This window comes from Meriones unguiculatus, chromosome 1 (assembly GCF_030254825.1).
Source record: "Meriones unguiculatus strain TT.TT164.6M chromosome 1, Bangor_MerUng_6.1, whole genome shotgun sequence".
NCBI classification, from domain to species: domain Eukaryota; kingdom Metazoa; phylum Chordata; class Mammalia; order Rodentia; family Muridae; genus Meriones; species Meriones unguiculatus.
The window spans coordinates 108,307,678-108,332,765 of record NC_083349.1 but is presented as its reverse complement, the minus strand read 5'-3'; the positions used below and the strand labels follow the sequence as shown (position 1 = coordinate 108,332,765).

The window sequence follows — 25,088 nt, the reverse complement described above, 5'->3', positions numbered from 1 at the left end:
TGGACATATGTTTTCACACACACACCTGCACACGAAGTCACATACACATCTCCACATAAACATGGTCCCCGAGGATTGACCTCTTGCCTCTATGTGCATGTACACACGCGTGTTTACACATACCACACAAAGTGTGTACTCAACTGCCAGTGAACCAGTTCCAGCTGCTCTGCCTTTGACGTCACCAGAAGTGAGAGGCAGGGGCATTCCAAAGCGGGTGGCGTTTGGGCCACAGAGTGCCAACCCGTGAAAGCCACGTTATACCCAAGGATGGGAACAGCAGAATGGGTAGGGAGGAAACGGCGCGAGGATGTCCAGGGGAGCCGCTCGGGGCTGCTCTGCAGCAGGGGGCTGCTTTGCAGCAGGGGGCTGCTCTACAGCAGGGGGCTGCTCTGCAGCAGGGGGCTGCAAGGCCGGATACTTTCCATCCAGCACACTCGCAGGCTCTCCGGCTCGTTTCTCGTTTACATTGACCTTCCCCAGCAGAACAAGAGGAAACAGGGAAGGAGCCCAATCTCAGAAATAGCAAGGCCCGTCTAGTAAATATGAGCCAGCCCTGGCAAACCTGCTCAGTATGTCACCAGGTAAAGGTCTGTGGGAGGAAGGAAGGGTAGAAGGACACCACGGAGTGGAAACAGATCTTCGTTAGTATCTGGGAACTCTGTACCGCCCCCTCCCCCCCTAGGATCCTGAATACACCATGCTGTGCACTCTGCAGAGGCCTACAGTCAGGACAACTTGCAGGCTCTTTGGGGGTGGGTCTACATCTACGCTCCCTGCTTCTCTTTGCCTGCCCCGCCCAGCACTTGATGTAGACCTTACCTAGTGATTCCGGTTCCATCAGACTCTCTCCTCAGGATCTCTAGGCGGCCGGCCGGCCCTGGGTGAACTGCGTGTGACTTTCCTTTGTGTTAGTGGGGTCAGGTTGCCACGGCTCAGAGTTACTTGGTAGTCCCATTGTTGGGTCTATTTATACCACAAGGCTTTCAAGTGCCAATAAATTACTTGGCTGTTGATTCACATCTTTAGTCTAACTATTTTTATACGTTGGTATGATTTTTTTTAATGGAAAGTGCTTTAAAAATGGAAGCTGTGTTCTATCACTGTGATTTTCCTGTAAGTAAAGTACTTTCCAATCAATCATCCTTGGTATAATGGAACAGATCTCATTGATAGAACTTGATGGTTTTAACCTTTTATTGAAAATTATTTTTATGCCAAAAGGGGCTGATGGCATAATTCTCCCTCCTTCCAACAGCTGCCCACATGGCTAGCGCTCCTTGCCTTCTTAGAGCACTTTCCTCCTGTGGGCAAGTTGCTCACCCAGAATGCATTCCACATTCCCCGCTTTCTCAAGGGCTGCCACATTCCTGTGTTCTGAGGCGTTCTGATCCATAGTGTATGTGCAGGCAGACTGTGTGTCGGGGTGTGAAGGACAGCAACAATGTCCTAGCGTCCTCTGGGAAGAGGGAGTCTCAGTTGAGCAACCGCCTCCATCAGATTGGCCTGTAGGCAAGTGTGTGGGGCACTGTTTTTGTTAGAGATTGAAGTGTCAGGTCTGAGCCCACTGCAGATGGTGCCACGCCTGGACCAGCCACGGAGGGAGAGCCACACTCCTCCATGGCTCTGCTTCAGTTCCCGCCTCTAGGTTCCTGCTCTGAGCTCCTTGCCTGGACTTCCCTGGATGGACTGTGACCCGTGAGCCAAATGAACCCCTTCCTCCCTAAGTTGCTTTTGGCCACTAGGGTTGTCAGCCACTGCAGCAGAGAAGCACACTAGGACAAGGGCTGTGGGGGGAGGAGGGTTTTGAGGGCTGGTGGTAAAGGGGGAGGGGTGCACTGGCACAGCACTTATGGTGACCACAAGGCAGGGCCTGAGAGGAGGCAGGCCAGGCTGGGTTATGGAGACGGCCTCTGATGCCAGGCCTGAGATAGTGTGCCTGTGTGGAGGCTGGGCTCCCATTTCCCTCTTCCCTGTAGACCATCTTCTCTGGCCAAAGCCCCACTTTCCATTCCATCCCCTGAATTTCCTCCTCTACCTGCGTTCCTGGGACCCTTTTCTATGATGACGGTTCAGTGCCTGCATTGAACTGACCCAGTTCATACCCAGTCTCTTAGGGCTGTCTGGTGAGAGCAGGGGGCTGGGAAATAAATGCTTAAGAGTGGTAGAATGTCCCCCAGCACGGCACCATCACGTGTAGATCCTGCAGTAGCTGATTATTATTTTTTTCTTTCTGAAATTCTGCTCAGAGTCAGGCTCTTTTCTGGGCCTGCTGGACATGATTGGACTGTTCACAAGGGCCCCATGAAGGAAGGCACAGTTCAAACTGGTGAATGTTGAGCACTTGCGTTGCATCCAAGTGCCTGTGGAAGGGGCAAGTCAAGCCACGCTGTGAGTCCATGCACAAAGTGTCATATAGACCAGCAGCAACCCTGTCGGCTCCTCAGCATAAAGCTTCTCCTTGGTTCGAGGCATGTCAGCAGCTCGCCAATATTAAAGAAAAGATAGCGTGTGTGGTTGAGATTTGCAGCAAGGTCATCTGTGTGGGACTCCAATGACCCGGCATGTACAGGACTGTCCTCCGAGCCAGACTGCCACCTCTTGACGACCTCCACTGTGCTAGCTTGGGAACTACTACCTGCAGGTAACCCTGCCCGAGAGCACCTCTGTCTGTTGTTGAGACCTTAGGGGGAGCGGAAGTTTACTCTCCTCTAGAGAGGGGTTTTAGGAAGTGCAGGTGGGGTCTTGGGGGTGAACCTGTCCTCGGTTGCTGTTGAGTTTCCTCTCTCGGCCTTGTGGGAAGGGCTCGTTTTCTGTAGTGAAGCATATCAGGGCTGAGGGGGAAGCTCTGGGAGCTCCAGTGACACCCTGCATCAAAGTGCCCGTCAGAGCAACTCCAAGGAGGAAAGGGCTACTTTGCCTCGTAGTGCCTGGGTGGGCTGGGTCTGTTGTGGCAAGGAAGGCCTGGCACGCTGGAGCATGTGGTGGCATGTAGCAGATACTCCTCACATCACAGCGGCCCAGGAAGCACAGAGCTGGCTTGACAGGGCCTTCCTTCAAAGGCCTGTGCCGAGTGGCTCACTTCTGCCAGCCTGGCTGTATGTCCTAAAGGTGCCACAGCCTTCCAAAATGTGCCACCAGCTGGGGAACGCGCACTCAAAGCATGAAGGTGTGGGGACATAGCAGATTCAAATCACAGTCGGTCCCATTTCCTCCGTGTGCTTGGGGCAAGAGTGGAGTCTGAACTAGGCAGAATTGTCTCAGGCAGGTGTGGGGGAAGAGCGGGGCACTGGTGTATTCAGGGAACAATGAGAAGGACAGTCAGAGAAGCTTACTTGCCGAGGGAGGAAGAGCAATCAGGAGGGGATCAACAGGACAGGAGAAAATGCGGGCAACTAAGGAGAAGAAGAACAGTGTCGAAGAGGTGAGAAGCCGGCCATGGCCAGAATAGGACGGAGGGTTTTCAAGCCGGTAGTAACAAGGCCCTGGAAGTCAGCATAGGCGAGGGAGGCTGAAGTGGAACAGAGGTGACGAGTCGGCAGAGCTGAGGTACCTGGGAACTGCGGGAAATGGCTCATCCTCGTGATCCCGAAGTCACCGCACACAGAAGCCGTGCCAGGACGGAGGGAAGACAGTAACGTGGATGCTAAAGTCTTAGATGGCCAGATTGCAGGGGAGCAGGTTGAGGGCTATCATGAGCTTACATGAGCCCCCATGATGCAGGAAGCAATACAGGAAGGGAGAGGGAGGATGGCTGGAAGCCATGGCTTTCACTTGCAAAACTGGAAGGGAAGTTGGGAGCAGAGAAGGGCCCAGTGAGAAGGCTTAGGAGGGAGTTTAGCACTGTGAAGCTGAGGAGGAAAGTGGTGTGGAGAAGAAGGAGACTGGGCTCTTTGGAATTCTTGAGGTCCCTCTGCCTGTCTTCATTGCTGGTTCCTTTTGGGTTCACGATCCTGGGCTCGCTTCCTTTCTCATTCCCATTTCCTGGGTTTTTCAATACTACACAGTTTCAGCTGCTCTGAGTACTGTCCACCCTCAGTCCTGCGCCAGAGATACGCTTCTTCCTTTGGATTGGAAGTTGCTGGCCAGGCTCATGTTGCTTGATGACAAGCTGACCTCACTATGGCTGTTTATTTAATTCCAAATGCTCGATCTGCCCTCTTGTCTCTCTGCATCTCCTTCCCACTGCCCTATATCATGTCCACACCCTCTCCAGAGATCTACAGTGACTTTGTTCTTGGAGACACTATAACGTAGAACCTTCCACAGATTGACTCCTTCACTCTAAGACTCAAGTGAGGCGTTAGCGTAGTCAGTCACAGGCTGACTGCAGGGCACTATGTCCAAAGCATTCTCTGATCCCACCGACCCAGACCAGTCATCCCCATGTCCTCTATGCCTCCTTTCTGAGGACATGAAGACAGTTTTGTCACCTTTGATCCTGAGGCCTAGGGCTTGGCCAGCCTCTGCTGAAACACACTGATAGAAGCCAGCATTGTCGGGAAGATGGCCTTGAGTGGTCAGGCAAGAACACGTGCTGTTCCAACAATGCCCCATCTTGGGGGAAGGGAGAGCAGCAATGGAACAGGCTTATAAGAGTCCTAGTTTGTCAAATTCCAGATGACAGAAAAATGGGTGAGTTGGAAGGAATGATGGGTATTAAATGTGGTTGGGAAAAAAAAAAATCCCAAGTGCTGAAAATCCCCAAGGTAAAAATTTGCTGGCCGGGACAGCAGAGCCCCAATGATCTTGCGAGAGTGATGTCAGCCCCGAGGCTTCATCTGTTAGGAATCTGGACCCACACAGCGTGATTCAGAGGCCAAACTGCCGAGCCACCCGAACAGAGCCCCCGCATTCCTCCTCCATGTCCTCACACATTCCATCTGACAAGTTGATACCACTTTCCTTTCTTTTCGGAACCTCTCCCTCCATAGAGCCCACACTGCAGGCTGAATTCCTCAGTCTGCTTGTGGTTTGAGAGGCCAGGGAGGAGCGAATGGCTGAAACATGATGATGCACCATTTCTTCTTCAAGGATCTGGCCAGGGGCTTGGGAGTGAGCAAATGTGAGCGGTCAGGGTCCTTACTACCTTTCGCATGGCTGTGGGGGCCCAGATTTGCTCTAGAGCCCCTTGGGTCAGCCCTGTTGTGTCACTTGGTTTGGGATCACTTTAGGGAACCAGCCCATTTTCTGGGTGACTAACCCTTAGGCTTGCCTGGCAGCCAGGCCTAGTCTCCTCTGGCGCTGATGCCTAAGCACAGACTTCTGCCTCCTTCCCAGGTCAAGGAGCTGAGGCACAGGGACCTGATTGGCCCGGGAGTCCCAAACATGAGGGACACCATACGGAAGGACCTTTTAATCTTGCTTCAGCCCTTTCTTGTTAGCTCTGTCATCTTTTAGAAATTGTAGACAGATTGCCATCTCACTTGTATGGGAGCCCCTCTTTCATTTGGATTGAAACTTACAACTTGGGCAGTGTTTTCTCAAGTGGAACCATGCACAAATGGCACGGGGTCAGACATATCTGACACCCCCATTCCACCAACGTGCTAGTTGTGTGATCTCTAGCAGGCTTTTCTACAACTACTTACCTGTAGGATGTTGTAGATACTAATTCAGACAGTGTCAGGGGATCAATAGAGTGGGGAAGATGAGGTGGTACCATGTCAGAGGCTGTTTCTTTTGCTCAAGGTTTTGTAGTGGAAACTCATGACCTAGGTCACTGGGGTCAGACAAGGATCCAGAGACAAAAAGGGGTCACCATCATAGGGTCACGATCTATAGCGTTCAGAGGAAGAGGGTTGGTTTACTGTTCCCAGCTCAGCGGCGAAGAATAAAGGGTGGCTGAGAAGAGGCAGAAGCCAGTATCCTGGAGCCCTTACTGACGAAGGAGCTGAAGAGCAGTGTCATCAGAGTCTCCTGGGGTCTTTGACCTTCACTCCCCTGTGGGGTGGGTGAATTACTTGAGCCCTTTAGTGAGTTTATGAGATTAAAGTAAGGGAGAGTAAAAACCAGAAAGTCCCTGTAGCCAATGCAGACTTGGGAAGTCAGGCAAGTCTCCAGCTTTCCCAAAGGGACAAGCAGCAGAGGCTAACCAATGAGAAGCTCTAGGAAGAGTCCAGGCTAGGAGAGGTGGGGCTGGGGATCAGCATGGGTAGGGGGGTACCCTGGACCTCCTTTGCATTAATGCTTGATGGGGCACTCTGCCCCCCATGGCTGTACAGATGCCCCACTGCCGGGAATAGGTGGCTGAGCAAGCTGGGGGTAAGAGTCTTCCAGCAGAGCTGGAAACTGAGGTGAAGGCTCCACCAGGCTGCTGGTCTCTACCTGACTAACCTCACCACTCACTGCAGGGGTGAGCAGGAAAGCCCTGCTGCCGGCCTTTCTTTCATACAGGGCATGGGTTTCCAGCTGGAGCCAGAACTCCAGTGTAAGTGTCTGCAACTTACACCCATTACAATGGCTAGTGCACTGTTAAAGAGCTACAGTGTATCAATGTGTATATGAGTATATTTTCCATTTTCACATCTCAAGGGTAAAAAGGACGGTGGACAGGGAAAATGTTTTACAAGGTTCTTTGGGGCAGTGTGGTGATGAAAAGAAATCTTAGAAATGCTGAGGTGAGGCCTCTTGTCCTGAAGGGCAAGTGGTCTAGTCAAGGTCTTTGGCATGTGAGTAACCCAAAAAGCGAGCATTCTATTGCAAGGCATGGTGGGTAACTGTTGGTGGTGCCCACTTTCTCTCCATTGAGAGGTTCTAATGCGGTTACCAGTGAACCCTGGGAAGTCTCAAAGCTCCAGAGTAAGGAATGTAGGGAGCAGATGGGGACCAGTATGGCTGCTGATTTTCCCAGGAAGAACAGGGCAAAGGTTCTCTCGTGGGCAGATGTGACAGCATGAGCTCTCTGGTGGACTGACCCTGAGACAGGCTGTTTATGCAAGAGCTCAGTTCAGGGCTCCCATTGGAATCTGTCTCTCTCCTCTTATCAGCTCATGTTTACCTCAGAAGGATGAGATCATATTCTTCCCCAACCCCAAACTTCCCGCCTTCCCAAACCAGATAAGTTTATGAGCATCATGACAGCCAGCCAGACCCACGCACTTACTGTGTGTAAGTGTAGCTGATCTCCACTCTACATAATCACAGCTGTCCATGTCCTTGCCACTGTGATAAATGTCAGTGATTAGACTGAGATGATCCATTTTAAAAATACTGTATGGTTAAAAGATTAAGCTATTTCATAAACTAATATGGTCCAAATGATCAGCGCTTCAAATTAACCAGGCACTGAGTTATTCCTTGGTTTATATAATCTGCTAGTCATTTGATTGTGTGTGTGTGTGTGTGTGTGTGTGTGTGTGTGTGGTGGGGATACGACTCAGGGCTTCCACCACGGAGCTGCAACTTCCTCCCACAGAAAGAGGCAGATGCAACAAATAAACAAGCAACGTCTCCACCGATCCTGGCGCTGGGATACAGTCCCCACACCACACCGTTCACCTGCTTAAGAGCACAGTTCTGTGTTCTGTAGCGAAGCAATGGTCTGAGCAACAAGCACCACAGCTTAATTTTAGAAGTATGCATCCCCCTAAAAGAAACCTCATTCATTCACTGTCCTCAGGCCTCGTCTACTTTCTGCCTTTACAGACTTGCTAAATATATACACATTTTTTGAGTAAAACCATTTCCTATTTTCATTCTGTAATTAACCAATGATTTATTATTTCCTAGTTACACAAAATTTAACCGTGTTTCTTCTGGTGCACTTCATACGAAAGTGAGGCCCCTGTTGATCCAGTGGGGAGTAGTTATGAAAACTTCATCCCCAACAAACATTGCATTGATTCTCACCGTAAGTATGTGAGGTTTCAGATTAAACTAGAAATGTGCCAGGAGTTTGCTGTGGTGGGGCTGTCTGTGACTGCTAATCTCGAAGCGGATACCCACCTACATTCTTCATAATTAATGGGTCTACTTTGTCAGTCTTGGTTTCTGTAGGTTTTCCAGCTTGAGGGATTTTCTCTCTGAGTTTCTGTGCTGCTTAAGTGGGGGCATCAAGATAAATGTTAAGCTTTGTTCTTAAAGGGCAAGATGCCAGTGCACAGGTCTGAGATGGAGGTTTCTGGTGTGGACCGCACTGGGCATGAGAGCTTTGTATCCACTTGACACTGCCCACCCTCGCAGATGAGCACAGAACATCCCTGGAAAGCCAGGAAGAACAGCCTGTCTGAACAAGGTATATTCCCTCAGATTTGGGTGAACCGCTAATCAGGAAATGGTTTTCCTTAAGGCCAGCTCAACTAGGTGAGGGTAAACGTCAGAACTGGAAACATATCCTGGTGGCCACTGGCTGGACCAAAAGTGACTTGGGTCGGGGAAATGGTCAACACAGGCCCTTCTACTCCTGTCTTAGACACCACGCTCACTCACACAGCCCCAGAATCCTGGCCACAGAGTGACAGGACTCTCAACTTTCTTGTGAGTTTGTAGGATATGATTACAGATGTGATTCAAATTGAATTCATTACAGCCCCGAGGCAGGCAGGCCTTCATTTTCCAGATGAGAAACTAGCATTGAGCTCAAGGCCACTGGTGAGGTGGCAGCTGGGAGGTATTTGCTTGAGGCTCAGGTGCCTGGAAAGGCTTTGGCCTTTGCCCATAAATATTTTGAAACTGTTTTTGGAATGCCTTCAGACTATATGGTGTACCTTTGGATATCTTCAGTGGAAGCAAACGGTATATCTTCTAAGCTAGAGGTTTTCAATCTTGACTTCAGAGTAGCCTGAAGGGCTTGTTAAAATGGGGATCACCGTGCTCCACCCTCAGACTTTCTGATCCATTAAACCTAAGGTGGGGCTTGGGATTTGCATTCCTAATGAGTTCCCAGGTGGTACTGATGCTGTGGGCTGAGAGACACTCTCCCAAGGAATTTACCTCTGGAAAGAGTGAATCACTTAAAAACCAAGGCTAATCACTTAGGTGTGGAATCAAACTACAAAGTTCCACCGTTTGGTCCAAAACAATGGGAGGAAATCGAATAAGAGCTCCAGACAGGCCTCTTTTTATTTATTTTTACTTTTTTGAGACAGTCTCCCTGTATACCCCGAACACGATACACAGGGTAGGCTGGCCTTGAACTGGCTGTGAATCTCTTGCCTTTGATTTCTGAATGCTAGGTGTGCTGCTGCATCCGGCTGGTCTGAGAAAAACTGTGCCTTCCCCCCAGTGGACTGTTAGAGAAGGGTGGTCCTCCTGGGATGCACTGAAGGTTCGGGAGAGCAGGGTCACCTTGAGCCTGTGAGATCACCTTGGTCATCTCACACTGTGAGATGTTCGTTATCAAGCTTTAATTTTCCTTCTGGCTTCCGAAACAGAAAGTATGGAGGTGACACATTAGGTTGGTGTCAGGGAAGAAGTAAGAGCTACTGAGTGCTGCTGAGCAGGCAGGGGTCCTTTCTGTGCTGCTAACATGAAGGCTGTAGACTGGAAGATGAAGGGGAAAAGCCTGATTTTTGCTATTGTGATCAGAATGGAACAGGTGAAAAGGTCAAATTTTAGAAGCCAGAGACAAATGTGTAACGTTTCACCCAGAGGAAAAAAACCCCAGTAGGAGAAAAAAAAAGAAAAAAAAAAAAAAAAAAAAAACAAACCCCACAACATATGACATGACAGAGGGAAAGTCAACCCTTTGTGTCACAGCAGGGAAAAAGGAGGCGGAGGAATGCCTAAATATTGGCTCTATTTTAATTCCAATTCTACATTACATTAAACTCTCCTTGTACTCCTCTTTAATTTACAGCGAATGCTGACACAAATTGGCGTGCCTCCTCTTTGACATTAGTATTCCTCGTGAATTATGTATTTCTATCTGGAATGAGGTTTATGGGGCTAAAGCTTTCTTTCATTTAGATGGATGAGAACAGAGAAGGATCAATGGTAGGTCAAGTGTGAAATCAAAGTAAGGTGATGCTCAAGTGTGTTCAGGCCAGTGTATTATTGCCCAAAGAGGCTTAGGTGATATTAAAGATGACACTGGTCTCTAGTCACTCCATCGATTAAACTTCAACTAATACAAAGCAAAAAGCTCCAGATTCTTCACTTGTTGGTACCCTGCCTTTATTTGTAAGAGAACAGATGAATGGTCACAGCTGCATCACTGGGATTTTATTTAAGGTTGACTCAGCCCCTGCTGGACGCAGTGTGCCTGGGGGTCTCAGATTTCCCACATACACAGGGCTGTGGTGCTCAGGCTCTGACTTGGGACAAATGGCTCCTGGACTGGCCGAGGTCCTTTGCGGGCTCCCTTTGGGACCACCTGTGTATCAGGATTCTCTCGCAGCCTCATCAGTCAGATGGCCTCTTTCTAGCCAGTCACACCACTTCTGAGTTGGAACATTTTGATGGGGTGCTCTGAAGTAACACTTGCATCCAAAGGAGCTCACATAAGATCAGACAGACCCCAATAGTGTACAAAGCAGACAGCCTTGACTGTGCCCCTGCATACCTCATTCTATCTGTAGCCCAAGCTTGAGCCCCATTCCTTAAGCCATGCCCATCCATCTCTGAACATCCTTTTTCCAGGGGAGTAGAAATTCGGGGAAAGGTGTTTTGCTTGTTGCCTGATAAAATCAGAGCGTTTCATGTTTTACTTACAATTGATTATGTTATAAATGCTGATAGGAATCAATATGGCCAATTATTTGTCCAAAAAATGTCTGTGGTAGATTAATTAATTCTTTTAAAAAAAGATTTGTTTATTTATTATGTATACAATGTTCTGTCTGCATATACATGTGCATGCCAGAAGAGGGCGCCAGATCTCATCATAGATGGTTGTGAGCCACCATGTGGTTGCTGGGAATTGAAGTCAAGACCTCTGGAAGAGCAGCTAGTGCTCCTAATCTATCTTTTTTTCTTTCTTTTTTTCTTTCTTTCTTTCTTTCTTTCTTTCTTTCTTTCTTTCTTTCTTTCTTTCTTTCTTTCTCTCTCTCTCTTTCTTTTTTTCTCTTAACCTCTGAGCCATCTCTCTAGCCCCAGATTAATTCATTCTATAATGAAGAAAAAAGAAGAGGAATCCTGAGTGCTAGCTAAAAATGGAAGAAGAAAAGCCCTATTCTTCCTGCACTGTTAATGAAGGCTTTGTCTATAAATAACTTTACATATCTGAGAATAATGGCACTTCAAACCAAAGCGTCCGTTAGTGACTCACTGGGCTCTAAAGGCTGGCTTGCCTTCTGTGGTCGGCAGTCTTTCTTCCCTGTGACTCCACCATGCTAGACAGAAAACTGTTAATCCAATATGACTTGGTACCCTACACAAGATTTGCTGAAGCATTCTCTGCCAAGAGCTCATCTCCACCAACTGCTTTCTTCTCTTAGAGAGGTGCTTGAAATAAGCTCACTGTTCTCTGAGGACTGCTGAATGGCATGGAGCCATCAGATGACCCCACGGCATGGGCATCTGAGAGCCTGAGCACCAGCCACAGGCTGCACCTCTGCTCACACACAGAGCTTTGAGTAACTAGCTGTTGCACAACGTTGCAGTCATGCCCTTTCTGTGCTTGAGCTGTTAGGCCACAAAATCAGCAGGCAGTTGCTGTTAGGAGAGGGTTCTGGGTTATTTATAATGCCCCTCTTTCTTCACAGTGACTGCCGCCCTCTTGGCTCTGGAGCCAGGCCTACCCTGGGAGCACAAAGGGAGGAACTCAGAAAAACTGTTTGGAGATTCTGACCCACCAGTGTGGGTGATTCACTGCTGATGCCTCAGCAGGAATACCTGGTTCTCTCTACACAACCCAAATCCATCGTGTACTGCCTTAGCAGTCCCTGTCAGGAAGGTGGAAGAGCTATGTGAGGCCTGTTTCATTCAGGGGTGCGCCGCTGTCTAAAGTGTGGTAGGCAGTCTTCCTGAGCTAGCAGTGAAGGCTATTTATTACTTATTTTCACTTAGTATATTTATTATGTTGTTTACTTTATTTAAATGAAGAGTAGGTTTCTGCTCTCAGCACCTGCCCAGTGAACAGATCAGTTACCAGAAGGCAGGTATGCGTGGAGGACACAGGGAAGCCACTTTTGTATGTCACACTTCTGCTACTGTTACCACTGATGGCTCTGCTCTCCGTGGAAACTGGCTTCAGCTATAAGGTGAATCAGGAGCCAAAAACGTTTTGAAAACCACTGTTTTTCCCATAAAATGGCCATCTTGCTGTCCTCTGCCCTCTGTCAGGTAGAGCAGGTTGGCCTGTGAGCCCTAAGGCTCTGTTTGCTTTTGCCTTCTGAGGATTGCAAATGTACACTTTTAAAACATGGGATGTTGGTGGGGGGCACTTTATAGACTGAGCCATCTCCCTAGCCTGTGTTGTTTGATTTCTTAATGACAGCTGTTCTTACTGGAGCGAAATAGAACCCCCCCCCTTCCTTCCTTTATTTCTTTTGGCTTTTTTTGAAACAGGGTTTCTCTGGGTGGCTGTCCTGGAACTCACTCTGTATAGGCTGGCTTTGAACTCAGATCCTCCTGCCTCTGCCTCTCAAGTGCTGGGACTAAAACCATGTTCCACCACTTCCCAGCTCAAATGGAATTTCAATACAGGTTTTTGTATGTTTGGTTTTTTTTTTTTTTTTTTTTTTGCAGGATCTTAGATAGCTGAGGCTGGCCTTGGATGATCATCCTAGGCAGCCAAGGATGATCTTGAACTTCTAATCCTCTGCTTCTACCTTCCAAATGCTGGGATCATAGGGCTGTGGCACCATACCTAAGTTTGTGTAGCTTTGATTATCATTTCCCTGATTGACCATGCTGAAACTAAGACTCCTTCAGAGAGGGAACAGAGAAAGTAAGTCACAAGTTTAGAGAATAGCAAGAAATCTCATCTCTACTGAGACTCTGCATTCTGGATCCTGTCCTTGTTCAGTTTGGACTTCAACGGTTTATATTACATGTAAATATAATAGCTTCATAGCTATTATAAGTTCATAGCTTTATAAGTCGAGAAAATCAGCACTCAGCTAAGGACAGACCTGGGATGACCAACAGAGTTAAGAGGAAGTGGGGCAGGTGGGAAGGAGGAGGAGGGAGGAGACTATGGGGTGGCAATGATAGAAATACCTGAAGCTAAAATAGCAAAATGTTTATGATTAATAAGGCTGTGTGGTGTGGATCTTTTTGTTTGTTTTTTCAAGACAGGGTTTCTCTGGGTAGTGTTGGCTGTCCTGGACTCATAGACCAGGCTGGCCTTGAACTCACAGAGATCCACCTGCCTTTGCTGGCACTGAAGTTGTACACCATCACCTCCTTGCTAGGAAATCCTGTCTTAAAAAAAAAAAAAAAAAAAAAAAAGTCAAGCATAGTGGTGTAACACCTTTAATCCCAGTACTTGGTAGGAAGAGGCAGGCAGATATCTGTGAATTTGGGGCCAGCCTGTTCTAGGACATCCAGAGTTACATAAACAAAACAAAACAAAAACCAAAAATTTAAACAACCCAAAAAAACCAAAAGTGAAAAAAATCTGGGTGTGGCAGTAATCCCAGTAATCCCATCCCTTAAGGAGATGATGAAGGTAGGAGGAGCTTGAGTCCCTCTCTAGTACGTTGTACACACACACACACACACACACACACACACACACACAGAGTTCTGCTCCCAACACTAACAGTGTATTTACACAGAGGACAGCCTATAGTGTGCACTCGTATTTTCTACAGATGGATGTTCGCATCTGTGAGCCACACACCCGCTTCTCAGTTCCCCTGGTCACCTTCCTCAGCAGTGGCCAATGAAGATGCTGGGCATGGCATGCCTCAGCTTTCTGGGCTCTGTAGGTTGTTCTTAATCTGCATAGCTCAGGTCCTCAGGACACCTCTCCACTCTGTGGGAGGCACTTAGAAGACCCCGGGACAGTCCTGACAGGTCTGCCCTGGAAAGCCAGTCCAGTAGCCTAGGAAGAAGAGCCAGGAGCAGAGCACAGGTCACTGCCTTGTCACATCAATGGCCAGGCCGCCGAAGGGAGGCGATAATGAAACCTGAAGAGTAGGGTGCTGGGAGGAAACTGTCCTAATCATAGATGAATACGCTCTACCTCTGCCATCCCACCCTACCAGAGGGACCAGTTCCTGCCCAGGCCCACAAGACACTCCAAATCTAGATCCAGATGTCTCTTGACTGTTGCTGAGGCTGAAATGACTGCTCCTTCTCCCTACCATGCCACTCTTCTCTGTGGCCACACTTCTTAGTCTTCAGCTGTCTTGGGATAGGACCGGTCCTAGACCCCCCTCTAGGGGTTGCTAAGGTATGGGCCACTGGGCACCTGCATGTGTAAACCCAGTTCTGCTGTGAAGCAGTGTATCTGGAAAATGGGAAAAATAGCCTCGAGTTTGGCCCTGGTCCAGTTCTTTAAAATGAAGATGACATTTCTGGTAAGCAATGACAATTAGATTTTTAAGGCCCTGGGTTTTCAACTGATCACATGCAGGATTAAGAAAGATAATTTCAAATATTGAATTCTGCCTGATTAGCTAATAAATGAGGTGATCTGCTGATGTGGAAATAATGTAATACAGCTAATACAGCCCTTCAGGGCACGACAGATGTCTCATCCTGTCTGTCAGTTGCCTTAGCAATTACTCTGTCCTTTGTCCCTTCCTCACAGCTGGTGAACCTCTTTTTGTCTTCTTCATTTTTCCTGTCAGCCTCTGTCAGCAGAGTTTTCAGAGAGTTTTTTAGACGTCATTCTTGAAGCAAGGAGGGCTACTTGAAAAAAAATTAGATTTATTTGTATGTATTAGTGTTTTGCCTGTGTGTGTGTGTGTGTGTGTGTGTGTGTGTGTGTGTGTGTGTCTGGTGCCCATGGAGGCCAGAAGAAGATGTTGGATGCTCTGGAACCGGACTTTCTGTCAGTTGGGAGTCACCAAGTGGGTTCTGGAAATCAAACCAGGAATCAAGCCAGTACTTGGAAATCCTGAACCATCTCCCCAACTCCAAGGAGGACTATTTTAAAGATTTATTTTAATTGTAACTATGTGTGTGAGTATGCCGTGTGTGTGTGTATGAGTGTGAGTGTGTGCATGCAGAGACCAGCAGAAGGTGTTGTATCCCTTGAAGCTGCCGTTTTAGGCAGTGGTGAGCCACCCTGGGTTCTCTGGAAGTGTAAGTGTTCTTATCTACCAAGCCGACATCCAGCCCCCCAAGGGCTGCTTAGAACATCAGTGTGCTTTCTGCATTTCACAGATACCTCTCACTCTCTGGAACCTGGTATTTTTAGTTGTAGCCTTTGTTAAATGAAGATCTTTTAAAATGGAACACTGGGCAATTATTAAAATAATTTATAAGAAACACTGTCCCTCTGATTTCATTTTGTCTAGATATTTTAAATGTAGAATCGAAGAAGTATGAAAGAGTCTGGAGAGCACTCCTGGAGACAGCTGGTGCTTGCACTCAAGCTAGTTACTTTCCAGAAGGAGCTACAATTCTTCAGTTGTTTCCGACTGGCACTGGGCATGCTCACAGAGGACCTTCTAAGCTAGGTCCTGAGATGGGACATTTGCTGGGTAGCACAGTAGGAGTGGTCAGCTCATCTTAGCTACAAAGGCCATTGAGAAATGTTAAAAAGAGAATCACTGCCCTCAACAGCTTAGCAAGCAGTTCAGGCTCCTAATACAAGACATCTAATGTAAAGGAAATTTAATTACAATCTGTGAGAGAACACGTCTCCTCCAGGAATGGCCACACCGGGACAAGAATGAATGGATGCGAACCATGTCAGGACCATTATTATCTGGGATGGCCTCAGTCCCACCACACTGCTTCTCAATCCAATCCTTGCCTTGCAGAGGAAGCAGCTGTGTTACATCGGTGGAGGTGCCTGGGTTCTCTGTATTGGGCAAAGCAAACTCCAGGCACTGGTACCTAGAAACTGCCACCCTGCATAAATCATCAGACAGATACAGAGGGGTGTCCTAAGGAGTGGTCTCTTCCTGAGTGCCCACACGAGCCAGACGGTACTCAGGCTCTCTGGTGGGCTCTTCCCTTTCATTGGGGGCTGCAGTGTACTTACAAGGAAGCAAGGCCTTTTCAAGATCTGGAGACTTCTCAAGACCTGGGGATGAGGAGTGACTATAGAAGTTTCTATTATGACATGTAACTAGAGAGTCAGTGCTAAATGTCAAGTCACAGAGAGGTGGATTGTCACCCAAATCAAAAGGTAGAATGGTGAGATAATATATAAGTTATCTGTTAAAAGCAGTCTTGCTGGCTAATGGCTAAAGCAGGATTAGAACTTGAGCTACCATCTGCCCCATGCCACTGGCCTGATAACAGCTTCTCGGATGCAGACCCCTTCACCTTTCACGGAAAAGGTGACTTGGCTCATCCTGCTGATTTGCGCTTATCATTTTGCCTCATGGGACTCCTGATTTTTTGAATTTATTTTACATCACTTCTGGGCATACTTGCTTGCTTCCTGGCATGTAGTAGTCTGCCAGCGGTGCCAAAACAAAGCCCAGATTGAGCAGCTTACACAAGAGAAACTTATTTCTCATAGTCCTCAAGGCTAGGGGGTCTGAGATCAAGGTGTCCCGAAGATAGCCTTATTCTGAGGTCCTTTCTCTTGGCCTAAAGGTGGCTCCTATCTTGCTGGTACTTCCAGGGCTCGCTCTCTGTGTGCATGCCCAGGGAGCTCTCTCGTGGGGCTGCCACTTCACCCACTGGAGCAGCAGCTCAGCCTGGCACATCACTTAACTGAAATTGCCTCCAACATGGCTCTGTCTCCAAACACAATTGCACGGGAGAGAGGGTCTCAACAGGTGGACGTTGGTGGGGACACAATTCAATCCTCGCCATGTTGTCACATGTTCTTCCACATCCAAGGACCTTTTTCACACAGGATTTCACTATGCATAGCTGTCCTAGAACTCTCTTTGTAGACTAGGCTGGGCTCCGACTCTCAGAGATCCGCCTGCCTTTGCCTCCCAAGTACTGAGATTAAAGTGTGCACCGCCATTCCCTGCTGTAGGATCCTTTTATAAAGGAGGGACATGGATGACGAGCCCCTGGGGTCGCAGGGGTATTCCATCATGCTCAGGTTTTTATGGGGTCCTTGGGTTCCAAACTCTGGTGCTTGCTTAGCTTGTAGCTTGTACAAATACTTTACTGATGGAGACATCTCCATAGCCTTGCCGGGTCCCCTTTACAAATCTTCCTGGTTACCCAGTAACCAAATCTAAGACCTGTGACAAAAGCAGAGTTAGGCTTACTCGGTGCCCTGTTGTGAGGAAGATGGTCAAGGAGCATGCTGGCTCAAGCAGACTCATTCAGAAGGGGCTTGAACATGAGCAGTTCCTTTGAGAATATACAATACATTTGAATGACAGACAGAAGCAGCATACTTTGACATTTATCCTATTTCCATGGCATTTTTGAGGAAAACTATTTCTTCAAAAAGCATAAGAAAAAAATTCTGTCAAAGTGTGCACTGAAATTTCTAGACTGGACCCCAAGGGTCCAAAGAAGAATACCGACTTCCTATGGCAATGGAGCATCCTTTTAGAAACTCATGTCAAGGGGTGGCTCAATCTGGCTACAGAGATTTCAGAGTGCTTGCGAGGTTGTTTGTGAAGCCAAGACCAACCTGTCAAGGGCTCCACTGTGATGGCGGCACCCAGCAGCCTTGGAGAAATGATAGGACCTGCCTTTTCTGCTGGATGTGGCTGGTTCTCAACATCTCTTGGCTATGCCCCAAAGAAATATTTATTTCAAACAGCACAGTAATACAGGTTCATGGACAAGCTCTCAAATAACTCAGAAGGATATGATTTCCAAAGGTACTTTAACTGATGGTAGTATCCACAGCATAAGTTAAAATCTGAAGAAAACAAAGTCTCTTCTTGGATAAGAAAACAAAACAAAAACAAAACCCAAAAAACATGCTGACATAGCTATTGAAGAAGCAGCCTGCCCCACCCCCCTTAGGCTTAAAAGTCATCTTAGAGTAAATACTTTCAGTAAAGGTTCTTGTAGTAAAGACTTAGAGTAAAGGCTCATTCCTGTTTATGATCAAACCTGTTTCTCAAGGACTTGGCTATGCCCCACCTGTAACCTTAACTACAAATGGTTCTGTACTGCCTGCTCCAGGAATGGCAAGCATGTCTTTATTTCAAAAAGTCAATGACCATCTTGCAACCCTACCTTTGTTTCAAAAGGGTTGCTATGGCTACTGCATTATGCCACCTGATGTTAAGACCACCTTGTAGTCACACCTTTGTTTCAGGAGGCTGTTATGACTAACTTGTTATGCTTCTGTTTCTGCTCATGTAACCCGGCCTATTTTGCCTGCCAAATCCTCCATTTTGAAACCTCCTACCCCTGAGCTATAAAAACCTTGTCTTCCTCATGTCCAAGGCTGATCTCGAAAACCTCTCATTAGGGGAAGGCAGCCCATGTACAAGAATTTAAAAAACAAAACAAAACAAAACAAAACAAAAACAAACAAACAAACAAAAAAACCCCAACTTGCTTTAATTGTTTGTTTTACTTAATTTAGACATGATGATTTGGGTTGGCGGTCTTTCTCCTCCCATCTGTGGGATTACCAGTTACCTTTTCAGTAATCAGCGTTCTATTATTCTTTACCCACAATATTCTCCCAGCTCTTATGTGCTCAACAGTGAAGGACAGATACCTACAAAGACTCAGCGGAAACCCCACACATAACCATGAAGGTGTACACTGACTGCAAAGCAAAAAGAGGGAGGAATGAGGTGTGGACTTCAGGGGACATAAGCCAGCGTCAGAGACCGTTTGGCAGTGGAACTGTCAGTCTCCCCAGTGGACCCCCCTATGGCCAGGGAGCAAACCGTGCTCCAGAGCACCTGGGCTGTGGCACGCCTCTTGGGGTGACCGGCGTTCATTGGTTCTCCTTACATTTGGCATTAGCTGTTGGACCCTCCACTGGTTGTAGTGATGTGGCAGGAGGGGACAAGGTGCAGGGCAGGGTGAGAGAAGGGTCTACTAAGATGGGGGTGATGCCCCTCAGATGCTGGGTTTCCAGCTTGCACTGCCAGGCCTATGGTACCTAAGTGGCAGAGCACAACCCAGAGTGCTGAAGCCAGACCCCCCCAGGATGGAGAGTACACCTGAAGGAGCCACCCTGTAGGTATGTAGCAAGTCTCAGCAATCACATCCTGCTAAAGTGCTTCCCTGAAAACTTTCATAGAAAAAACCTGTACTTCCTACTGAGGCAATCGCTAGAGCACATTCTCAAGTCCTGAGTCATCAGGGGATGGCCATGCCGGTGGGCAGATGTGACAAGAGCCTCATCAGCATCTCTGAATCCTACCAGACTCAGAAAGACAGAAGGAAGGAAGGGCAGTAAAGAGCAGGGAAGATAATCCCCTTTGGCCCTGGCTTTCATTTACTCTTGACTTAGATATCTGCCTGATTTATGGTATTTTAAAGCAAGTAATCCAGAAGGACGTAGATTTAGCTTGTGGCCTGCATTCATGAAATGTCAGTGAGAGGGCAATTCTAGGAATTAGGTATATACATAAAGGAAAACACACACACACACACACACACAAGGATCTTACAGGCTTCAGGGCCAAATAACAGGACAGCTAGATAATGTAGCATTTTATCACACTACCATGATAATCCCTAAGTATTGCTCTGAGAGTGTGTGTGTGTGTGTGTGTGTGTGTGTGTGTGTGTGTGCATGAGACTGACTCCTGAACAGAACACACGTGAGCACCCTCACTCTGAGGCTGAGATACAGAAATGGGAAAAGAGATACATCTGTCACGTCTTCCAAACCGAACAGAGGACATCTGCAGCTACCACCACCAGCTCACGCCAGCACAATGGGAGAAACAGATGTAAAAATAGCAGTGATCTGTTCAACCATTAGCAGAGGCAAAACTGAATCTAGCCGCGTGCAGCAGCACTGACGTGCAGGCTGCCTCAAGTGGGCGGTGCGCCACCAACAACCTCTCCCCAGCCGTGTCATGCCTGATGTCTGTACGTGGAGGAGGAGACAGTGAGAAGCTTAGGAGGCAACAGCAGCGAGTGATGCTGCCTGGCAGTGAGCGAAGGCGCTGTTTGCTCAGGGTGGGGGATGCCGCTTCAGGAATTCCTCACCCCATCAGGGGCATTATTTCATGTTCTTAAACAGGCAAGAATACTGGTGGTGAGGCTGCTGGACAAGGAGGAAAAAACAAAAACCAGCATAAAAAAGATGAGGAAGATGCTAGGGAGATGTCTGAGATGATAAAGCACTTGCCACGCACACAGCATGTGCCAATATTCCTTTTAGTGTTCAGTGCTGTTCAGCTGTGTGGACATGCTACAGTTTGCCCACTTATCTGCTGGTGAGCATTGGGCATTTCCCAGTTTGGGATGCCTAGGAATAATGCTATTTGGACTATCTGCATACATTTCTTTTCATTCCTCTTGGGTATCTACCTAAAAGTACATTTAACTTTTAAAAATATTCTTCCAGACTATTCTCTAAAGTGAATGTTTTCTCTCAAGCTCCTGCTACTAAAGTACAGGAGTTCCAGTTTCTCCAGTCTAGATCACTCTTGTAACTACTGGGGTTTGGTCAAGGATATTCTAATGGGTATAAAGTAGTCTCATTGTGTTATGTTTTAAAATTTATATTTATTTATATTGTGACATGAGTGTTTTGCCTGTATGTATGTGTAGCATGTATGTGCCTGGTGCCCACAGAGGACGTCAGATCTGGAACTGGAGTTACAAATGGTTGTGAGCTGCCATGTGAGTGCTGGGAACAGAACTTGCATCCTTTGCAAGAACAGCCAGTGCTCTTAACTGCTGAGCCATTGCTCCAGCCCCTGTGTTATTTTTAAAACCAAAGCCATGCATTTATAGTTAACAATGTGAAGCTCCAGTATATATGCTCCACTCCTCTCCTCGCCTGTATCTATAAGGTAAGTACTTTAAATTCTTCCAGTTTAATTCTGTCATTTATCTTGATTTCTGGTAAGATGTTGTGATGTAATTTTAAAACCAGTTTTAGATAATATTTCTCAACTCTTAAATCTGGAAGAAGAATATTCAGTGTATGTGTACACAAACAAAGAATCATTTTATCTTTTCATTTTTACAATACAATCATCATCCCCATTTGTTTTGTTGTTGTTAAGTCAGTAGTTTTGGACCTCTTCCACGTAAGACAAGCCACACCTCCAGCCCACCTTCTCAGTGTTTTACATGTCAGTTACTGGATATAGTCACACACCCTAGGTATGTTACTATTTCGCTCTCTCCCATCTCATTGTCAGTCTTTGTCTCTCACAGGTCTAGCTACACAGGCCAGGGTGGTCTCAAACTCACAGTCTCCCTGTCTCAGTCTTCCAAATGCTGGGATGTATACTATTTACCCAGTATATGTTCATAATTTGATTAGTATTTGTTGAATGAATGAATGAAAATACCTAGACCTCAAATGAAAATATCAGAGTGGAAGCTCTGGAGTCAGAAGGAAGCAGGAAGTGCTGGCTAGCTGTTGAGGAGGAGGCTGGGAGCTGAGCAGCCCTCTAGTTGGTGCTGCGCCTCCTGCAGAGGAGAGACCTTTTGTACTGACGGGGAGATGAACTTTGAATCTTTATTTTTCAAACCTATTCAATTTTCTGAAGCCTAAAGCTTAACAGTAAGTTCAGACTCCAAATAAAAGACGTAAAAAGTATCACCAGAATGTGAAGACTGAGTGCTCACGTGTTGCTGTGCTGATATTGTCAAGGCTATGATTGGCAGGACCTAAGGAACCCAGCCTTCCCCATGGAAAAGATTGGTCATTACCACCCACTGGATGTTCCCAGCTTGCTGCCATGCCAAGTAGTGCCCTTGTGTAGGCTTGAGCATGAGTTCCTTTTGTTTAGCCAGTGCTGTCACCCTATTCTCCAGTTTCTCTGATCTTTTATTTACATCATGGATGGGGACAGGGGAGGCACCTGGTAGGGAACAGAGTTTTTGGGAGCCACTCTAGGAAGAGAGCCCATGACAGGAAGCCCAGAGCTGACAGGAGAGCAAGCCAGGGGGCTTGCTGACATCCTATGCTTCTGCACCTAGCCAAACAGGGCCGACTGCTGCGCCAAGCCGAGGCCAGGCCACTGCCGTGTACCCATATACGTCTGGCCTCCCACAGGCCCCCACATGGCACGTGGGCAAGAGAAAAAGAAAATTCTCTTGCTTTGGTCCACACTTGCAGCAACTTTAGTCTGATGGAGAAGTGAACTAATGTACCTTTCCAATTTAGGGTCCTTTCTTCTGGACAGAACAGAATAGATAAGGTAACGGCGCTAGAAATGGCTGGGTATGGAGACAGCGGAGCAAGCCTGAGCCCGCAGGTACCGGAGGAAGTGCCCTATGGAAGCTGCCCAGGGGCAGTAGCGTCATTGTTCTTGATGGAATATAGCTTTCTCTTCACTTATGGGGTGAGTGGGATAAGTTGTTTCTTAAAAACAAAACAAAACAGACCAGAACGTGTTTTATAAATAGACATATGTAAGTTCCTTATAAATGAAAACCCTAACATTTTCTTCTTTATCAACACTAATTTCTCATATCTGAAGTTTGCATATGTTTCTGGTCAGCTCTTCTGAATTCTGACACTATAAACAAGTTTTATTTCAGTAGCTAAGGAATCATGAGGTGTTTTTCAACTTGGTACTTTCTCATTTCACATCGGAGTCATGACTTGTCTACCTCATGCCCTTTCCTGAACACAGTACCTTCACGCAGGAGCACCCATGTGGGAAACACAGGCCCACTTTTGGAGCTACAGCTTTGTTGCTTACTGGAAGGGAAAATGAGGATAACAACACACCCACTTCATATCATTCTTGCAAGGATTAAATGAGATATGTGCCGGAGACACTGAAGCCTGTAGCGATGTTACCTGTTGTCATCTGTTGGCCAAAAGAATGCCCTCTGTGCTTGCACACCCATGTTTATCGCCACAGTATTCAAGACAGCCAGGAAATAGAGCCAATGAACAGATAAAGAACATGCGGTGCAGGGACACGATGGAATGTTACAGAGTCAGAAAGAAAGGTGAAACCAGGACAGCTGCAGGATAAAACTGGAGATCATGATGTTCAGCAAACCAGACTCATAAAGACAAGTGCCATGTTTTCTCATATGCAGAACCCAGTTTTAAAACTGTGTGTACGCGCCTGTGCATGCAACTAAAAAGAGGCTAGTGAGAGGGGAGGAAGAGATGTTCAGAGGTGGGAAATGGAGTGATAGAATATGTGCAATGAAAAAGCAAACAAGAGGGGCTGGAGGGGTGGCTCAGTGGCTGAGGACAGCGAATGCTCTTCCAGAGAACCTGGGTTCAATTCCCACCACCCACATGGCAGCTCACAACCGTCTGTAACTCCAAGGTCTGGCACCCTCACACAGACATACATGCAGGCAAAACACCAATGCACATAACATAATAAAAAATTATTAAAAAAGAAAACAGACAGGGGATGAACTGAGGGGGAAAGGGTCCAGCAGAAGAACAGGGTGTCAGGGAGGAGGGGACATGAGAAGAAAGTACAATGCGACTGTGTGTCACACGAGTGTGAAGATGCTGGGATGAAACCTGTTACCACGTAAACTATCCTAAAGCTCTCTCAACAGCACACCTTGTCATCCTTGCCACCAAGAGGCTCAAAAGACATGGCGGTGTTTACTGCTGCAGTTTAAGCTCCAGTCTTCCCAATACGCCCTCAGCATCCAGAGCATAGCTGGTGCATAACAGGCAATCAGAGCGTATTTACTGAATGAATGTATGTAGGAAATACAGCAATATTTTATGGATAAGGAAACTGAGGTTCAGAGAGAGCCGAAGACATAAAGCCTCCCAGTGACTTGGAGGGGACCAAGAGAGGGTTTTCCCATTTGGCCGCATTCTACCATATCCCTCCTAGGGCTTATCTCATTGTCTCTATCTTCAGATAGGGTATCTTTGTTATTAGACGTAAAAAGGATTCGGAAAATTCGAAACCTACCGTGGTATCCACAGCCTTGACTGCTTCTGTGGGAATGTGCTTTGGAACAGGCTCCGCCTGTGACAGTGTCACACATCCTGAAGCCCCTAAGGTGATGACCACCACCTGGCAGCCCCGTTCGAGGAGAACCGATGCAGCCTTCCCAGCCTCGGTGGCGTTATTCACTGCGAGGCCTGTTAAGATCTCAGCCTGGAATACGCACGAGAAAAGAAGCCATGGTGAGGATAAGGCGACAGATCTGCTTCCGGTTTGTCCTTTTAGAAAATGTGTCTCCCTCATTTCCTCATAACAATCAAAGCAGTGGGAACCCTGAAGGATGCTGGTGCAGAAACTCTAATAAAAGAAACAAAATAATAAAACTCTAATAAAAGGAACGACAACAAAAATCAGCTATTTAAGGAATTCTCAGAATGGGCATGGTGTTTCATGCTTACTATCTCAGTATCTGGAGGTCAAGAAAGGATGATAAGGAGTTAGTGGCCACAGCAAGTGGAAGTCAGCCTGTATTTCAAAGTGAGACCCTATCTCAAATGACAACAAATAAAATCCAAATGTTTTGGAGGTTAAGAGCATTTGCTGCTCTGGTACAAGACTGAGGCTTAGCTCCCAGCATTCACATAGTGGCTTGCAATCACCTGTAACTCAGAAAATTGGGAACAGTACTACCTCAAGATCCAGCAGTACCACTCCTGGGCATATACCCAAAAGATGCCCTACCATTCAATAAGGACATTTGCTCAACTATGTTTATAGCAGCTTTATTTATAATAGCCAGAATCTAGAAACAACCTAGATGTCCCTCAACAGTGGAATGGATACAGAAATTGTGATACATCTACACAATGGATACTACCGAGTTATTAAAAACAAGGAAGTCATGAAATTTGCAGGCAAATGGATGGAACTGTAAGAAATCATCCTGAGTGAGATAACCCAGAACCAGAAAGACAGGCATGGCATATACTCACTAATAAGTGAATATTAGCCGTATAATATAGGATTGCCAGCTACAGACCCAAAGAAGTTAAACAACAAGGAGGACAGTAGGGAAGATGGCAAACAGGATAGACACCAGAAGCT

At 47.0% G+C, this 25,088-nt stretch overlaps 1 protein-coding gene across 3 annotated transcripts in view; it reads right to left on the bottom strand.

Moving 5' to 3' along the window:
- The window catches only part of Rbks (ribokinase), an 88,932-nt gene that overhangs the window by 11,545 nt on the left and 52,299 nt on the right, over nt 1–25,088 (bottom strand). For all 3 annotated transcript variants that reach the window (XM_060364772.1, XM_060364786.1, XM_021635445.2), the window contains exon 7: nt 24,009–24,197. In XM_060364772.1, coding sequence (XP_060220755.1) covers nt 24,009–24,197 — 189 coding nt within the window. The remainder of the gene's footprint in view (nt 1–24,008; nt 24,198–25,088) is intronic.